General features: G+C 35.3%; 1 protein-coding gene across 1 annotated transcript in view; it reads right to left on the bottom strand.

Annotated features, from left to right (window-relative positions):
- Positions 1–12,907, bottom strand: part of CFAP46 (cilia and flagella associated protein 46) — a 75,302-nt gene that overhangs the window by 7,419 nt on the left and 54,976 nt on the right. Inside the window, exons 38-50 of the mRNA XM_061376770.1 lie at positions 12,271–12,459; positions 11,473–11,607; positions 10,306–10,485; positions 8,623–8,790; positions 8,132–8,229; positions 7,356–7,435; positions 6,790–6,941; positions 4,834–4,955; positions 4,354–4,436; positions 2,906–3,070; positions 1,086–1,162; positions 472–532; positions 345–380 (exon numbers count right to left, since the gene is read on the bottom strand). Coding sequence (XP_061232754.1) covers positions 345–380; positions 472–532; positions 1,086–1,162; positions 2,906–3,070; positions 4,354–4,436; positions 4,834–4,955; positions 6,790–6,941; positions 7,356–7,435; positions 8,132–8,229; positions 8,623–8,790; positions 10,306–10,485; positions 11,473–11,607; positions 12,271–12,459 — 1,546 coding nt within the window. The remainder of the gene's footprint in view (positions 1–344; positions 381–471; positions 533–1,085; positions 1,163–2,905; positions 3,071–4,353; positions 4,437–4,833; positions 4,956–6,789; positions 6,942–7,355; positions 7,436–8,131; positions 8,230–8,622; positions 8,791–10,305; positions 10,486–11,472; positions 11,608–12,270; positions 12,460–12,907) is intronic.

The raw sequence follows: 12,907 nt of genomic DNA, 5'->3' as shown, positions 1-12,907 counted from the left end.
TCCCATTTGAAAGGTATTTTTTATAACTGACAAGGATCATTTGTAGACAGGTAAAAGATTTTAAATGCACAAACAAAAAATTCTAGATACCCTGAGGAAAGCGTAAAGTGTTGAAAACACCATAACTGCTCCACCAATTCTGCCCCAGGGACTCAGAGAGGACTTAAGTCAACAGAGAGAAAAACCAAATTACCAGTTTGCTAAACAGTGCTAAGCAGTATTGCGCTGATCAAAAGCTAAGCTTTTTTTGTCAGCATCCTGATGTCATGACTTCATTTTCTGTTACAAAAATTCCTAAATTCCATGAGTAGTTTGTGGGGAAAATATGATTTATTATAGATTACCTGCTTCTCTTCCTTCATTGTAGGGGTCCACGATATCTGATAAACAGTTAAGTGTAAACAAAACAATGTAAAGAACAAAAAAAGGAAGTTTAATGATACACTTAGCTAATGGTTTGTGAAAGGATACATTTAAAATTATTAGTATCAACAGGCATGCAATTAGAGGGTAAATCTGGATTAACTGGAGCCTGCAATTAAAAAGAATACATATTCTATTACATGTATAAGTCTCAATCAAATAATAACGATCTTGCATTCTTTGTGTCAAACAACTAACAAAAAGATGCTCTAAAGTTTTGCAGGTAGGATTAAAAGCAACACAATACTCAATTGTCAATGGAAATTTAAAACATGAGCTATTCTGCATTATATACAATGCACACACAGATCTGTGTGCACATGTATAGATCTATATGCATACATGCATATGTATTTATAAAAATAAGTGCATATACTATATAAATATACTATATTGCTGGGGGAAGTATTTTAGTAACATTAAGCAACTTACTTGGTGAGTTGTTTAAATATGTCACATTTACACAAAGTATGATTTTTCAAAGAAACAACTCTGTCATTATTGCAAAATCAACAAAAACCAAAATTATTATGCAATGATGTGATATGTACTCCAGTTCAGAATAATAAGCTTCCGTGTAAGCCACTTGTAGTTCTTTGACGCTTTATAGAAAAGGAAGAGCTACTTCTATTGCGCTTGTTTAAAACATCTGCCAAGTTCACCTTTCTGACATTCTTTTTCTGATGAGCTTTTGGTTTTGTTTCTTTGGATATTCCAACATCTGTTTTGACTTCAGACTCTGTGGATTTGAAAAGAAGAGATTTTAATATTTTTTTTAAAGATATGGGCAGTTTCAGAAAATACAACTTTCCTGAAGTACTACTTGTGTTTGTAATAACTTACGTAATAACAGTAATAGACTGAACTAGAAAAATAAGAATTAATTTCACACCACAGCAAGGAAAGGACATTCCCCAAACCCTCTTGTCTAAAAAATAATTTTAAAGTGGAAACCAAGCGAGAAATGTGGTCCCTTAGACATGCAAATGCTTCATTACATTGCAGAATCAGGACAGAGCTGAACAGTGATTATCAAAGCATTTTCTACAGCTGTTGCTGTATCTATTAATTGTTGATGTTACTGGAATAACTGAAGTTTCTGAGACACACACAGATCAAAAGGAAAAAGAAAGTTCCGTATTTGAATCTGATTTTTTTTATTTCTTTAAGGAATGCTTAAAAAGCACAGAAAACCGACTTGTATTTCTCACTGTATCTGTGAGTATCACCCAAAATGCATGTCTTGGCCAGTTATCACTGGAGAGCACTGCAAGTTGGTGTAAGTTTGAGAGATGCATTACCGCTCATATGGTTAGTGCTTCTCTCCTCACTCAGTGCTACTTGCATAATTGCATAAACACAGACTTTTCAAGTTTCCTCTCATTTATCTGCTTCTAAAATTATAAGTTTTCACTTTAAAAATGGAAAAACAGAAATGAAAAAAAACCCCACCCCCAACACATGTTCTAAACCTCTTATTTGTAACAGACCTGTACCAGTATATGGAAGTATATTTAGACTAAAAATATTCTAATCACAGATTATTCAGTTTTTTCCCTTTAGAAAGGAGAAGTGAAATGGAAGAACAGAGGATGGATTATACGGAAGGCACTAAATATTACAGATATGAACACAATACAAGAACTTATCCCGAACAGAGTATTTTCATAGTACAGGGTGAGATTTTCTAAACTTAGCCTAATTTTTAGCTTAGGTCCACTAGTTTTAATAATTTTAGCTAAAATGTGTTTTTATCTATGCAGGAGCAAAATGTGACTTCAGATTTTTAACTTCAGTAATAAAAGGTATCTTTGATTTATAAAAAAAAAAAAGTTTAGTGCTTGGATTTATTACACACTTTCAGAATAAGTAAGAAATGAGTTTTAAGATGCCATAAGGACAAGGTTACCAACTGTCTAACTACCTCACTTAACAAACTCATTTCACTGAAGAGCTCATACAGGGTACATTTGCAGCAATGAAAGTCCATACACAGTCTGGGAGATATGATTTTGGTCATGCATAGTAGAAGAATCAGTGGACTGAAAAAAAAGGAGCTGTTAATGTAATCTTGGCTATAGAGAGAGGAAGTAGCTCAATGAAATGTTTTCATGCTTGATATTTCAAGCAAAGTCTCACACCAATGTTAAAGAAAATTATCTAAATTCTTACTTTATTCAGTGCAGCTAAAAACAGCTTTAAAGAGTTTAAGACCATACTTGTATAACTGAAACTTTGCAAGCCATTCTATGTTTCACAGAGTTTTACAATTCTTTAACATATAGATGTTATAACTAGCACTGAAACTATGATCAGCCTGTACATTACTGAAATAAGTCTACTGTACTATCTATTCCATTTAATATACTGCAAACCTATTGCATGCAGCAGTCTTCCAGTAAAATATAATACACCATTCATATTATTTAAATAATTTTGTTCACTGCATCAATATGCTAATGCAAAGTGTGTTTAATAGTACCTGAGTTAGCCAGATGTACTCGATTGTACAGAAGCTGGAGAGAAAAATCTCTGGATACAGAACTTACTCCTTCCTCTTTAAAGATACTCAGAGCTTCCAAAGGCAACTCCATAAATAACGTATCTCCTAGTAATACCACACATAATCCTAAATCCACAGGTGTACCTGAAGAATGTGACAGAACATAACTGAGATTTAGTAGTTCTCAGTATGCATAGAAATAACTGAAGTTACACGTAAAACTTAGATTTCCTCTATCACCATTTTACTGTGGATTAAGCGCATTATGCAAAAACATTTCCTTTGATGCTGTTACTCCAAAGATGTAAAAATTTTATGCATACGCACTTGTGAGCACTGATTATTAGAGGAAAAAATAGAATCATAGAATCATAGAATAGTTAGGGTTGGAAAGGACCTTAAGATCATCAAGTTCCAACCCCCCTGCCATGGGCAGGGACACCTCCCACTAAACCATGTCACCCAAGGCTCTGTCCAACCTGGGCTTCAACACCACCAGGGATGGAGCATTGACAGCTACCCTGGGCAACCCATTGTATTAATAACCAACCATCTCAGACTGAAGACCAAGTATACGCAATACATTCCAGAAAATTATGTTTGGAAATGCAAAGTTGCCTTAGCAGGGTTTGGCTAAACAGTATTGCATTGTAAAGGAGCTCTTATCCAATACCAACTCTTGTCTTTCTGTAGGAAACTTCTTTCTGTTACTCGCTAAAAAAGGACCGAATATCATTATAAAAACATTTTCCTGTTCTACACAGAAACAACAAATATACGGAAGACAAGTTAGTCTTTGCAGAATGACATAAGCAGTCAGATGCCAGATTGCAAAAAGACATTCTTGCAGGTAAAAACAAATGCAAATGTGTTCTTTCACAAAAAGAAAAAATCTTTCACTGAGAAACATCAGTGCTCCACACCATAAAGGAAAAAACTCATTCCCAAAGCAAGCCATGGACTTCATTGCCTCTTCTCCTGGAACATGTTTATGGACAGATTCCAGCATTAGGCTTGTATTACTGCAAACAAAAAATTTAAAAATGCAAAAAAACCCCAGTGTGAGAGTTCATAAAATAAAAAGCAGGAATAGACAAAACAAAGAGATCAACAGACAAAGTTCTTCCTTTTAGCCTTTCTCCGGAAAAAAATGGTTTGTTATGAAACCATTTTATTTAGGTCTCTAAAGCCTGTATAATTTGGATACTGGAAATACATGCAGAAGGACAGCTCCACCCAGCATATAAGAGACCTTTTGGAAGTACACTAAACTACTTGACCTGATATAGAAAGCAAACAGACAAAACCACTGCTGAAGCCTTTTTCTTCTCCCTGGCTTCAAAAAGACTGAAACTAAAATGACAGGATTTTGATATCTGTTCCTAGACACACATATATACATATATTGTACTCAAGAGAGCACATACCCCGTGCTGTGGAGTGTTTGGTGTTTTGATCTTTCACTTTCATTTTTCTTGATTCAGCTGCTGAAACTGGTGTGCTCCATTCTCTGGGAAGAGGAATTACAGTGAAAATATTACCGGCACTAACACATAAGTAAAAGTTTTCAGAGAAAACAAACAAAACTGCTTCAATCTCAACAAAATTTTACATAAAGGTTGTACTCCCTTTGGAGTTCCTGCCCTCTTTACTAGTTAAATTATGATGTTTCATCCTGAACACAATATTGCATAACTTAAACTGGAGAAGAGTGCCTGTCAAAAATGGCCATTAGTCTATCATGGTTCAATTCTCTTAGTCTTGCATATCCTGCATATATTCTTTTTCAAGATGAAAGAAGTTCATTCAATGGGATCTATTCTTGCTGAAACCACTCCTGTATTTTCAGGACTTGAGTTACCATTTTATTTTCACAAATGATGATAAACCAACTCTAAGTGTCTTACCTGACATCAGAAAAATCAACATGTGACAGCACTGGTTTCAGATATTCTTCCATCATTTCTAGTATTTCAGAGAAATCTGATGTCAAACCATGTCCACTATCATGTATTTTCTCTGTTGGAGTCTATCACACATATTGCAACAAAAAAGAAGAATACTTACAAAATGCTATTCAACATAAGGATTGAGGGTGTATTATGTTAAATCAGAGGCTAATGAAACATCATGAAATGGAAAATATAAAACTATTCAGAACTACTTTACTTCAAAACATCACCCTTATCAGCATTTTGCAAAATATTCTAACATAGGAATCAGTACAGGATATCAATATTTATTATTTAAGCAATTAACATACTCCTGCAAATTCAATGAGGAATGGCAGGGAAGTCCAGCAGAAAGAAAAAATACTCAATTGTGGGACTCCAAATAACGGGAAGAAATTGTGAAAGCACAACTTTGAGAAGTAAACTGAAACTGCAAAATTAACGTAGAAGAAGCAAATGAAAGTGCAAGGAGAGATCAGTGGAGCCCATTTTAGAAAAAAATAAAGAGAACAAAGAAAATAGGTAAGGAGAGAATAGAATCATGTAGGAGAAGATGACACAAAAAACCTTAAGCTTCCAGAAGCTAATAAAAAAGGATACAAAACCAAGCACAACTAAATGGCAAAGAATGTGGGTATTAATGAATGGACTTCTCACCCAGCACCCTCTTTGTGTGACTCTAGGCAGGCTGCACACATAATTACTGGATGTTTTAATGCACAAGCATTTTAAAAACCTAAACCAATTCCTGTTATTTTTGTGTCTGTGTGTCTTTTCTAACTGAATTTATCTTATCACCATTTTCTTTACTTATGCAACTACAGCAATCTTTACATAACTTGCCATTACAAAAAAGGCTGCCCATAGAGAAAGTTATCATTCAACCACCTGCAGTAATTGATTTTTTAACTGAAGGAAGCTAACATGATGAATAGAAGAGTATTATAGTTCAAGAATCAGATGTATCAAAGTTGTAGGATTAAAACAATCAGAACTTGAGCAGAAAATTTAATATTATCTATAATTTTTACCTTTATATTAATGATGGAAACAGGTCTATACCAGCTTTTGTTAATATGCTATATTTAACAGTGAATTTTGATTGATATTGAATAACTTAGATTTTATTCAATGTGACCAAAATTAAAGTAAATGATAATGCTAGGAAGTAGACTTGCACATTTCATGTGCAGAAAACTTTCTGATACCTTGCAGCTTAAAAGCTTATGTGCAAGTCACAGGCTTTTCCAGCGCACCTTTATGCTACGCAACTTGTGTTCACTGACTGTGAAAAACAATGTTCTTATAGAACTGAGCCTTCTTGCAGTAACTGAAAGCTTTATCATCTAGAATTTGAGTGCTTATAGCTACAAACTTGGAATTCCAATGGGGTGTGTCCTTGAAGCAAAATTTTGTGACTGACACTTAGATCAACTTGTCCAAATAAACAGCTATGCTGCTAAAGATACTGTGTGCCTTAGGAAGAAACTTTTCTGTGTTGAAAATCAGTAATCTCTGGCTAAGATAATTTTATTTTGATTAAAGGGTTGAGATCTGTGATCTCACTTGTTTTCTTGGGACAGCAGGGCTTTCATGTGATATGAAAGGCAATGTACATTTGAAATGCAAAAACTTGAAGGTACAACACATTTTCAAGTAAATCGATCTCAATTGCCTCAATTTTAAATTCTGCTAAACTATGGAACATTTCAAAGCTGCTGAATGACAGTGGAAACAGTAACAGAGTAACACAGATTAAATTTTGAAGTAGAGTACACAGCATTTAGCAACTATGAAGAGTAAGGATGTTACACTTGGAATAAACTGAAAGTTCTGCGTAAAGAGTGCTTACAATAGCTTTTTAGTACGTTTTTCACCCTCTTTTAAATATAAGGTAATCAAATACATTACCGCATCCATTTTGGAGACACAGCTTTGCAAGTTTTGAATGAAAGGCTGTTTAACGTAAGTCTTCACCTTTCGCTGCTTGTAAAGACGCACTTTCTCCAATAAAACGCAAAATGCATCAGGATTCACAGGCAATCGATAAACTTTAGCTTGCACTATTTTAAGAGGATAACAACATCTTAATGCTCCTTCTTGAAGAAATGATTGTACAGAGACCCTAAGTTTCTAAAGCTGCGATATCGTTTGAAAACTAAATAACTGTGTTTATATATATATATTTACCAGAAACTACTTACAGAAACATGCAATGAAAAAATCTCTACAATTATTTATCTGTAACAACTTTAGCCTTCAAATAGAAACAAAAATTCTGTAAATTGTGACTACATACATGGTATCTGACAATAAAACACATGTATTTAGGTATTTACTTTCCTCTGGCATTAAAAAGGGTTAAAATCATTTTTAAAATTATTGTAAAATTTTACTAACTGCAACAGTGAAAGATCTGAGCCTTCTCATAACATCAGCACAATGATTTTTATCTGTTAAATGTAAGAGGCACTTACCCATTGGCTGAGTGGGTTTTCCTCTTTGCTGTGCAGTACTTACTTTTGGCACCTCAATCAATGAGCTGTACAAATGTGATCTAGGGAAAGCAGAAAACTGCTGAGTAGATCATTCACAGTTCAGCTTGTTTACATGAAGCAAATTTATTAGATGAGTAATTATTACCCTCTAATTTAATGTACTCACAAATTTGTTCACAATGCAGTATTTACCCCTACCTGGGGTGCAAAACCCTGCCAAATCTAACTGGAACAAACTGAGTCCTGTAAGGAAAGTTCCTTCATTGCTATATATCCAAAAACGGTAGATTTCAGTATGTTCCATGGCGACTGATGAAGGCTTTTCACAACTGGTGAAAGCCCTCACAATCAGGTGCCACAGCTCAGTTTATGAGTAGTCGCTAACTAGGCTGCAGTAATGAGATTGCTTGTGGCTTTATAAAGCTAAATAAAACCCCTCCTGACATTTTTAAGAGCATAAGCAATAAGAGCTGGAAACTTAACAGAATTTAGAGAGATACCAAGAATGGCCTGAAGCCTTTCACGTGATCTATGGAGATTTAAGAGATAATTAGGGAAATCAGAAGTATGGAAAAACATACTGCTTTGAGCTGCAGATACATTTATTTACATATCAATTTGTTCATTATCCTAAAATTTAAGTCCGACAAAATTAGAAGTAAAAAGCAATAAACAACCAAAATAGTGATTATTTACAGGCGAAAAGACTGCATTTGTAACAAACAATGCTAAACAAAAATGATGAAATTTTATACCTGTCTTCTGAATGCTGGAGCATAATTATGTAGAAATTAGACGGCAATTTTTCCATTATATTAAAATGCTCAACAGGAATACAGAGATTTCTCCATGCCTGAACAATAATTCAAAACCAGCATTATTTTCATAGGTTTTACAAACCCCAATCTCAGTTATTTCACCAGAAAAGTGGTGACAATCCGAGGAAAGAAGGTGCTAATATTTGAAATTATAAAAAAACCCAACCAAACAAAAAAATCCCTAAAAACCAAACCAAAAACCCCCACTCAGCAGATGTGCCAGGACAGGAGGCTCTGTCCAAACAAGAAACACTTTCTCACTGGCACAGGTTGTGGAGTCTCCATCCTTGGAGATAATTCAGGAGCTGACAGGACATGTATCTGTGTGCATGTGTGTATATACTTATGTATACATACATATATGTTTCCCTGTGCATATGTAACATAGATATAAACCCCTTAATAAGTAGCACATCTCAAAAAGTTACCACTGAAGTAGCAGTCAGTTGCTGTTCCACACGTTTTAGAAGATCACTCGTGTTTCTGTTTTGTTTTAAATGATTCTGAAGGTGCAATAATGCTGCCAGCTGAGAGCTGCTGGTGTTAGATGTAGCTGTTAGAAGGATATTCTTCATCGTCACAGATGCTGAACAGCTCTGTAAAATGTTTGTATCTATTTATTTTCCCTCAAAAACAAATAAACATATATCATCTATGTTATAATGTATAAATATATGCTAGAGAAAAACCCTCTTGCTTGAAAGGTGAGATGGATTAACGAAAGCCTGCTAGGTTTTTTTTACAAGCTGATGTAAACAGTCTGGCAGTAACTTATGGAGCTTTCCGTAAAATGAGTAGCTAGAATTTACTTCTTTGCCTACATTTATCATCTGTGTGCCTGCATTTAGTCACGTCAGGTCTACCTGGGAAGGTGAATGCCTGTATTCTGAACTTAAAAGACTTCCAAGTAAGTTGAGTCTTTTCTGTGTTTCTGCACCTTTTACTATATAGCCGTCACATCACACATTTTAACAGACTTCCTGCAAAAAGCAGTATAAAGTCCTTATATCATTTTCTTTCAGCAAACACGACAATCCTATCCTTGGAAACAACGCTTGCTAACAGCCAAAGCTTTTTTTCTTAACTTTTAATGCAACGGCCACATTAAAAAGCAATGCAGTTTGGCTTGACCTCATCGAAACTTCCAAAGGGAGCTTAATATTGAGCTCCAATGACATTTTCAACTTTTTTTTTTTTTTAGAATCATAGAATAGTTAGGGTTGGAAAGGACCTTAAGATCATCAAGTTCCAACCCCCCTGCCATGGGCAGGGACACCTCCCTCTAAACCGTATTACCCAAGGCCTAGTCCAACCTGGCCTTGAACACTGCCAGGGATGGAGCATTCACAACCTCCCTGGGCAACCCATCCCAGTGCCTCCCCACCCTCACAGTAAAGAACTTCTTCCTTGTATCTAACTTGAACTTCCCCTGTTTAAGTTTTAACCCATTACCCCTTGTCCTACCACTACAGTCCCTAATGAAGAGTCCCTCCCCAGCATCCCTATAGGCCCCCTTCAGATACTGGAAGGCTGCTCTGAGGTCTCCACGCAGCCTTCTCTTCTCCAGGCTGAACAGTCCCAACTTTCTCGGCCGATCTTCATATGGGAGGTGCTCCATTACAAGCTTTCCGGGCAGGAGAGTAAGGAGGGTATCTGAATTAGCAGATTTTTTTTGCCCAGTAAAAGAAATAAGTACTCACAATTCTGGTGCCTTGATATGCATTCCACTTACTTATGGTTTGCAGTCATACTTCTTAGCGAACAAGCTAAATAGACTGATACTACATGGGGTACTGCAGCAGTGGAATTTTCTGGTAATGCCTACCTTAGCTAATCACATTACAGTAATTTATTTATATTAAAATCTTTTCATGTATGCAATCATCAAGGAAAAAAAATCAAGTCACTCACAACAGGTAATATTAACAAGCCACTGATCAAACATTTGGAAGTCAGCAAGCGTATCATTGATTGCCTGTATTACTCACTAGTACCTGTACAGTGTGTTCTGTATGACCAATTTTAAGCTTATATGAATAGACAGTTTTATTTATGTAACTTAAATCACTTTTTTTATACTGGAAAGAAGCACAATACATTAGCTGCATTACCTGATGAAGTGCCAAAAACTGGCTAGCTGAAACTGGATCAAATTGCTGAAAGCATTCAACCATTTCAAAACTAGCAGTAGCCAATATATCAGTAATATCATGATTGAATGCAATACCCATACACTGTAGCAAAGCTTCACAGGATTGAGAAAGATATTTCTGAGCCAACCTATGTTCCTGCTAGATGATGAAAAGAAAAAGCTTTAATTAAAATACATATTCATATTAAATATTTGTTATACATATACAGATTACCAGTGTGTTAGAAAAATATCACATTTTCATGACTAATTCTAATGCTTTTTTCTCCTTTTTAAGGCATTTATTTAATATATGAACAAAATAGGCAAATATGGGTTAACTATTCAGCAGACACCAACATCTGTTATACAATATTAAAAAATAAATGTTTTCCTAAGGCACTTTCTTTAATACAAAACGTGTATTTTGCAGAACAGTATTTTAAATCCAGGCAGTATGACCCATTCAGAACGAAGGGATTTTCTGTCAATTCTCAGTACAGTTGTTTCATTTACAATTCATTTACATTACAGTGTAACATTTAACTGTGAGTAGTTAAATGTATTTAATACAAATAAACCCACAAATCTCATACCTTATGCATTTATTGACGATACTAGCAACACAAACTGAACATTCCCAATTCCTAGTGGGACTTGAACTGCAATAATTATCTGTTCACCGTACAATGTAACACACATTACGGAAGAAATTTACAAATGTTTTTTTGACAGAAGGTACTTCTGTGTTTGTTCCCAGTCTGCAAGATGCTATGCTCCCTTAAAAAGGCATGTCTGTGAAGCAGAAAGCAAGCTGACTGTTCATCTTGTCCTGGCTGCTACATGCGTAATCAGTGCGAAACTCCTGAAGGAGAAATTATTTCTTTCTGGGAGCAACTGGGAAAGCTCAATCAGGAGCAATCACAGCATGTACTGAGGGGCAGCACAGAGATACACAGCAAAGTTGTGATAGAAAGGTGGGGTTTTGGGGGGCTGTTCTGGAGGCTTTTTTTCTTTTGTAGATCAAATGTATATTACAAATATTTCCATGATCAGTTCAAACAGAACTGACAAATTGATTAAACTGATAAATCATTATTCCATAGAAGAGAAGCATTCAATGGTAATGCAATATTCACTAATATACCTTTAACTTCTGCACTTTCTTCCTATACTTGTCATACTGACATTCATTAGTTGGTAAAGCGCTGTCAGTCACTTCCTGTTCACTGCACTCTGCTGAAGTCAGGGAAGTTTTTGTCATGTCTGATTTAGCTTCTTCCTACTCATCACAGTATTAGAAAAGAATAATTAACCATTCCATTAAGTATGGCTGGCTTCATTTCTGTTGTGAAAGTCTAGCTTAAAATGGAACTCATCTTAAAAGAAATAATCTCACTATATGATCCTTTGATGGTGAGAGATTTAGCAATATTATCAGGCATCAAAAATGTTTAATATGTTCTGATGACAATATGACCAACAGAAACTAAAAAAACCCCTATGCAACCTCTAAGATTTTTACTTTCTGATATTTGCTCTCAGTTTCTTCTGAACACTTTATCACTGAATTTATAATGACTGAACTTTCCTTTTCTTACATGGTGTTTTCACTACAACACAAAAGGAACTTACAAATCTGAGCTTTTAACCAACCATAGCCCTTTAAAACATTCAAGGACTATTTTCCTCTCTTTTTTGAAAATACTGTGATTAGCACATTTCAGGAACAAATAAAAAAATTGCCTACAAGATGATGGCAGGGTGGCAGAAGCATTTTTCTGAAATTACATGGCTCAGTATACATTTTTATTATGGCTTGCACGCAGTATGTAAAATCTTGCTATAAATAAAGTGTTGTGTTACACAAATGCATATAAAAAAATATTGTGGCAGACAAACTTTACACACAGGAATGAATTTGAATGCAGAAAAGAACGCATACCATAACATTCGGCTTCCAGTAAATCTCTGAATGCACAGGATCTACATTAATGGCAAGTAAATGAAGAGTTTTTCCAATGAGATAAAGGCATTTGGACTTGATGTCAGGACAGCCTTTACAAAGATTCTGCACGTTCGCTAGCTGAGCCAGTGCAATATGGCCCACTGCGCCTTCCATACGCTTCCAGTCCTGGTAAAAGACCCATTTGTGTTTATTTGCCCATATATACCCACACATACAGAAACATACTTCTTAAAACCAGGTAAGACATATATTTACATACATACACATTTGTTAAATGTGATCACACTTTAAACTATAAACGAGTTGTCTTTAAAAGAACAATTGATAAAAAAAAGGACACTGTAACATCCATAAGCAAACAACAACCAGTACCGAGGAAAACATGGGATAAGGGGAGGGTATTGCGGAGAACACTGGGGATACTGAGCTTTCCTGTAACAGCATTTCCTATTGACATTGTCAGAGACAAAATAATGGGCAAGAATTACTGCTCTGTTCCAAGCAGATGTCTGATGTTTTTATTCTTCTTTTTTTTTTTTTTTCTGCAAAACTACATGAATAATCTGGGGACCTATTTCCTCAGTAGTGGAGAAGTTCTGTTATGCAAAAATCC

Source organism: Neopsephotus bourkii, unplaced genomic scaffold (genome assembly GCF_033783945.1).
Source record: "Neopsephotus bourkii isolate Nb327-2 ecotype Australia unplaced genomic scaffold, CSIRO-AGI_Nbou_v1 NB_1735, whole genome shotgun sequence".
Classification (NCBI taxonomy): Eukaryota; Metazoa; Chordata; class Aves; order Psittaciformes; family Psittacidae; genus Neopsephotus; species Neopsephotus bourkii.
The sequence above is the reverse complement of the archived record's forward strand: the minus strand, read 5'-3'. Positions and strand labels throughout refer to the sequence as shown.